At 50.4% G+C, this 5,255-nt stretch overlaps 1 protein-coding gene across 1 annotated transcript; it reads right to left on the bottom strand.

Annotated features, from left to right (window-relative positions):
- Positions 1–3,593: 3,593 nt before the first annotated feature.
- Positions 3,594–4,985, bottom strand: LOC119454579 (uncharacterized protein K02A2.6-like). Its single transcript, XM_037716476.1, has one exon. The coding sequence runs from the start codon at positions 4,983–4,985 to the stop codon at positions 3,594–3,596; it is 1,392 nt and encodes a 463-aa protein (XP_037572404.1).
- Positions 4,986–5,255: the final 270 nt, after the last annotated feature.

Here is a 5,255-nt window from a genome sequence, read left to right as displayed (position 1 = left end):
TATTTGGGCACTCGCAACGCACATACAGATTTTCTTAAACCTACCGATCCACATGAAGTTTACACGACATTCATGTCATTAAAAAATAGTAAATCCCGTGATGTGAACGGGCTTCAAATAAGACCTGTTAAGTTCGTGCTTGATCTCTTGCTACCAGTACTTACTCATATTTTTAACCTATCACTGTCAACTGGAATTTTTCCTAAAAAAATGCAACACGCGAAAGTTAGTCTTATTCAAGTCCGGTGACAAAAATATGCTGTCGGACAGGACAGGCCAGTCTCAGTACTGCCTGTCCTGTCCGAGGGACTAGAAAAAGTTATCTGTAAAAGATTAAAGTCATTTTGTGATAAACATTCCACCATATCAAATAAACAATTTGGGTTCCGTGCGGGAATGTCAACTGAATTGGCTCTGCTAACCCAAAAAGAATTCATTTTAAATGGTTCTGAAAATAAGGAACCAACGCTAGGAATTTTCGTGGACTACTCTGAAGCATTTGATAGGCTAAATCATCAGACTTTGCTTACTAAACTAGAGCATTATGGGTTTCAGGGCATTTCTTTGAAGCTCTTACAATCTTATCTTACACAGAAAACAACTCGTTTCAATTTCATCAGAAGACTCACGTCTCAGGGAAATTACACAGGGCGTTCCCCAGGGAAGTATACTAGGGCCAGTATTATTTAATATATATGTTAACGACATTGTCAACATATATAATGACGCGAACTTTATAATTTATGCGGACGACACCAGCCTCTTTTTTCAGTCTCGTAATATCGGCAATCTCTCATTGTTGGCAAATGTCCCACTGAAAGAACTGGCCGAATGGAGCAAGGTCAACGCTCTCAAATTAAATACAACGAAAACAAAAGCTGTTATTTTTGCACCTCCCCAAAAGCATCTGAGTGAAGACATACTGTTGCAGGTTGGCTCTGAAGTAATTGAGCTTGTTCCTAACGTCAAAACCTTGGGTGTTATATTTAATCAAAAATTAATGTGGAATGAACATGTGGAACTTATTGCATCCCGTTTAGCCAAAGCTTGTGGCGTGCTTTGTAGAGACGATACCATCTAAAGTTAAGCTGATCCTTTATAATGCCCTATTCTCATCTCATTTAATGTATTGCCACCTTGCGTGGGGTACCACGTCAAAGCAAAATATCACTAAATTATTACTGCTACTGTAAAAAAGCATGTTCGTCATATCGCAAACGCGCCATTCGACGCACATACATCTGAACTATTTTCGAAGTTTAATATCATTTGTCTACCAAGTTTATATGAAGTTAACCTTGCCCTTAAATACCAGAGGTATTTTAAATATAACAATGAAGCGTTCTTGGGTTTGTGCAACCTAACAGAACCAACAGATATATCCTACAACATTAGGGAAAGAAAGAAATGGCTGCTACCACTTTCCCGTACGAATTATGGATCAAATCGTTTAACCCATCACGTTCCATCCTTATTAAATAAACTACATGAAAGGATGTCGATATATATGAAATTACTAATAAAACAATACGAGACTTCCTAATTCAAATTGAGTAATTATTTTCATAGCGTTCCTTTGGGTATGAGAAGTCACTACTTACCTCTTTTAATTAGATGGTTTTACGTTTTAATAACATGCAAGAATACTAGTGTTTCTATGCAGTTATACATATGTAGCTCAACCAGAATTACAAGAACTTTTTTCTTCTTTTTCACCATGTGTAACATTTTTCGCATATAGGATGTAACCTGCAAGACAATTATACACACCTTTATTTGCTGTCTGTGTTTTCGTATGTTAATAGAATGTAATATGATAAATTTTAACCCTTCAGCAATCAAAAACAATTATGTATATCTGATATACTGTATATTCATATATGCCATTTGTACTGCCTAAACACACTGCTTTGTAACGCTGATTGTACATTTCACCTTACACATTTTCACTTATACTCTGTCATTGATTGTACATTGCGCACACTAAAATGTACAAACTTTATTTTATTATGCCCCCGTTGTCGTGAATCTGGGCAAGAACCTTGTCAAGCTGCAAACAAGCAGCTTTTAGTTCCTGTCCCAGCGTTCATTTTTTGTAAATGAATGAATGCGAAATAAAGATTGATTGATTGATTGATTGATTGATTGATTGAATGATTGATTGATTGATTGATTGATAGCACCTGTCCGGCGGACCAGGGTGGACCAGGAGGGAAATTTCTGGCGAAGACCGGAGCTCCCGACTCCGGCAAAGACCGAGGACGGCACCCTCGCTCAGCAACCAGCTTCTGCTTCAGCTGTTTCAGGAGCGCTGTGGACTGGAGGTCCGGATGCAGGACGTCCAAGGGTGTCTTGACCATCCGACCCAGCAAGAGCTCACAGGGGGCACGGCCAGTGACATCGTGGGGCGTGGTCCGGTACTCAAACAGTACTCGGGCAACCTGCGTCCGGAAATCTCCAGCCTTACTCTTTTTCAGCTTGTCCTTGATTGTCTGTACCACCCGCTCGGCTGCACCGTTCGAAGCAGGGTGGTAGGGCGGCGTTCTTTGTTAGCCAGGCCAGGTACTCCGTGCTGGCGAAAGCGGGGCCATTGTCGGACACGATGACGTCCGGCAACCCCTGGGAGGCGAAGATCTGTCGCAGCGCCGCAATGATCGCGCCTGCTGAAGGAGCGGTGACAGGTAGGACCTCCACCCACTTCGAAAAGGCGTCCACCACTACCAGAAAGGAGTGGTGGACCACTACCAGGAAGGAGTTTGGGGGTCGCTCCTTTGGAGGGACCCCCAAAATCTACATGCAAGCGGCACCAGGGTCTCTGTGGGAAAAAGCCAGGGTGAGGCCCGCTGGTTCTCCTGGAGGACTTGGCAGCTCTGCACCATGTGAGTGATGTCCTGGTCCAGACCAGGCCACCAAACGTGGGACCGGGCCACCATCTTCGTCTTTTCTACACCAGTATGACCCGCGTGCAGCAACTGCAGTACCCTGGACCAGAGCCTTTGTGGGATCACGACCCTGGAACCCCACAGTAGGCAGCCCTACAGCAGGCTCAGCTCGGCAGCCTTGTGGCTGTGAGCCTGCTGCATCAACTCCTCCCCTCGGGACACCACCTTGACCACCTGGGACAGGACTGGGTCCCAGCTGGTCGCCTGTGACACCGCAGATCTGGAGAGTACCTCCGGGTACGCGTGCTCCAGCATGAACAGTTCAGCAGGCTGTGTAGTAGCAGCTGGCACCTCCGGCAGGGGCAGGCTGCTAAGGGCATCAGCAGGTCCTTGGTCCTACCCCGGACGGTAGACGAGCCGGTAGCTGTAGGCCGCAAGCCTCGAGGCCCAGTGTGCCACTCAAGGCGATGCCTGCACGGGAACCGCCTTGTCCGGCCCTAGCAGACCCAGCAGCGGCTTGTGGTCCGTCCGCGCCTCAATTTTTCTGCCCCACAGGTACTGGTGAAAACACTCGACTCCGAACATGAGGGCCAGGCCTTCCTTATCCAGCTGGCTGTAACGTTGCTCTGTAGCAAGAAGCCGACGCGAAGCAAACGACACAGGGCGTTCCTGGCCATCCTTGTCCCGGTGCGCCACGACGGCTCCCACGCCCTATGGCGACGCATCTACTGTAAGGACGACAGGCTTGTCCGGATCGAAGTGCACCAGCACTGGAGCCTTGGTGATTAGCTCCTTGCTGCGCTGGAATGCCACTTCCTGCTCCTTCTTCCAGGTCCACTGCTGACCATCTCGAAGTAAACATGGAGGGGCTGTAGACGCGCCGACAGGTTCGGGCGGCAGGAAACTCCTGTAGAAGTTGATGAGGCCGAGGTAGCTCTGAAGCTCCTTCTTGTTGTGGGGCTTTGGCGCCTTGAGCACAGCATCAACTTTGCAGAGGGCTGGGGACAGGCCAGCCTGGGAAATGACGTGCCCCAGGTACTCAACGCTGGGGGCCAGGAAAACGCACTTTTCTAGCTTGAGCTTGAGACCGGCGTCCTGCAATCGTGCCAGGACGTTGTGCAGGTTCTGCAGGTGGTCCCCATCGTCGGTACCAGTAACCAGGATGTCGTCCAAGTACACCGCCAAGTGCCTCATGCCCCTGAAGAGGTTGTCCATCTCCCTCTGAAAAATGGCCGGGGCTGAGGCCACGCCAAACGGTAAGCGCGTGTACTGGAAGAGCCCCAAAGTTGTCGATATCGTGACATACTTCCGGGAGGCATCCTGGAGCACCAGCTGGTGGTAAGCGTCTCTGAGGTCGAGCTTTGTGAACTTCTGTCCCCCGGACAATGCTGACCAGAGAACTTCAATCCGGGGCGGCGGGTACTTCTCGACGGTAGCGACGGGGTTGATGGTAACCTTGAAATCCCCGCAGTTCCTGACGCTGCCATCTCGTTTGAGGACTGGAACTATGGGAGCGGCCCACTCAGACGTCTTGACGGGCACCAGGATGCCCTCTCGCTGTAACCGTTGCAGCTCCTGGGTGACCCCGTCCTTCAGGGCGAACGGCAGAGGGCGAGGCTTGAAAAAACGAGGCCGGGCTCCCTCAGGAACGTAAATGCTAGCCGTCGTGCCGGCAAATGTGCCCACCCCCGGTTGGAACAGGGACTTGAAATCGGACAGGAGGCTTGGGACGTCTTTAACCACATGTACGACGGCCCCTTGGTACTCCGGCAACAGAACTCCCAGTGCGTGAATCCAGTTTCGGCCCAGCAGCGTCGGTGACGACCCCTTGGTTAAATAAAGGGCAAGGGTTGCCTCCCTGTCACCAAAGCGAACGCTGATCCGGGCCTGCCCCTGGACCTGGGAGAGCTGTCCCGAGTAGCTGTGCAGCATCACGCCCGAAGCCTCGACGGACACGTCGGGGAAAGTAGGCTTGAACACTTTCCCGGCCATGACCGACACGCTGGCCCCTGTGTCCAGCTCCATGGAAATGGGGTGCCCGCAGACTTCGACGGTCAGCAGATACGGTGGCACAGACGACGGAACAAGGCCTGTGTGCCACATGTCGAAGATTGGCGGGTTCTCAGCCACGACGGGGAGCCTAGCCGCGGAAGGACCCGAGCCTGCTGCCGCACGTCCCCGTCGCGAACCCTTGCGACAGCTACCCTGACCGCGGGCTTGCGTGGAAACTGGGCTTGATCCAGGCTATTGCTGCTGTCCGCTGTTCGTCCTCCCCTCTCGGCAAACCTGTGAAATGTGCCCAGTTTTTCCGCACGTGAAGCATTGTGCTTGGGAGAACTGGCACTGTGAGGGGGAGTGGTCCCCACCGCAGCG

This window comes from Dermacentor silvarum, chromosome 5 (genome assembly GCF_013339745.2).
Source record: "Dermacentor silvarum isolate Dsil-2018 chromosome 5, BIME_Dsil_1.4, whole genome shotgun sequence".
Taxonomy (NCBI): domain Eukaryota; kingdom Metazoa; phylum Arthropoda; class Arachnida; order Ixodida; family Ixodidae; genus Dermacentor; species Dermacentor silvarum.
The sequence above is the reverse complement of the archived record's forward strand: the minus strand, read 5'-3'. Positions and strand labels throughout refer to the sequence as shown.

Bases quoted from the DNA above. Each gene is read 5' to 3' on its own strand.
- LOC119454579 (XM_037716476.1), bottom strand. From the start codon at position 4,985: ATGTGGCACACAGGCCTTGTTCCGTCGTCTGTGCCACCGTATCTGCTG.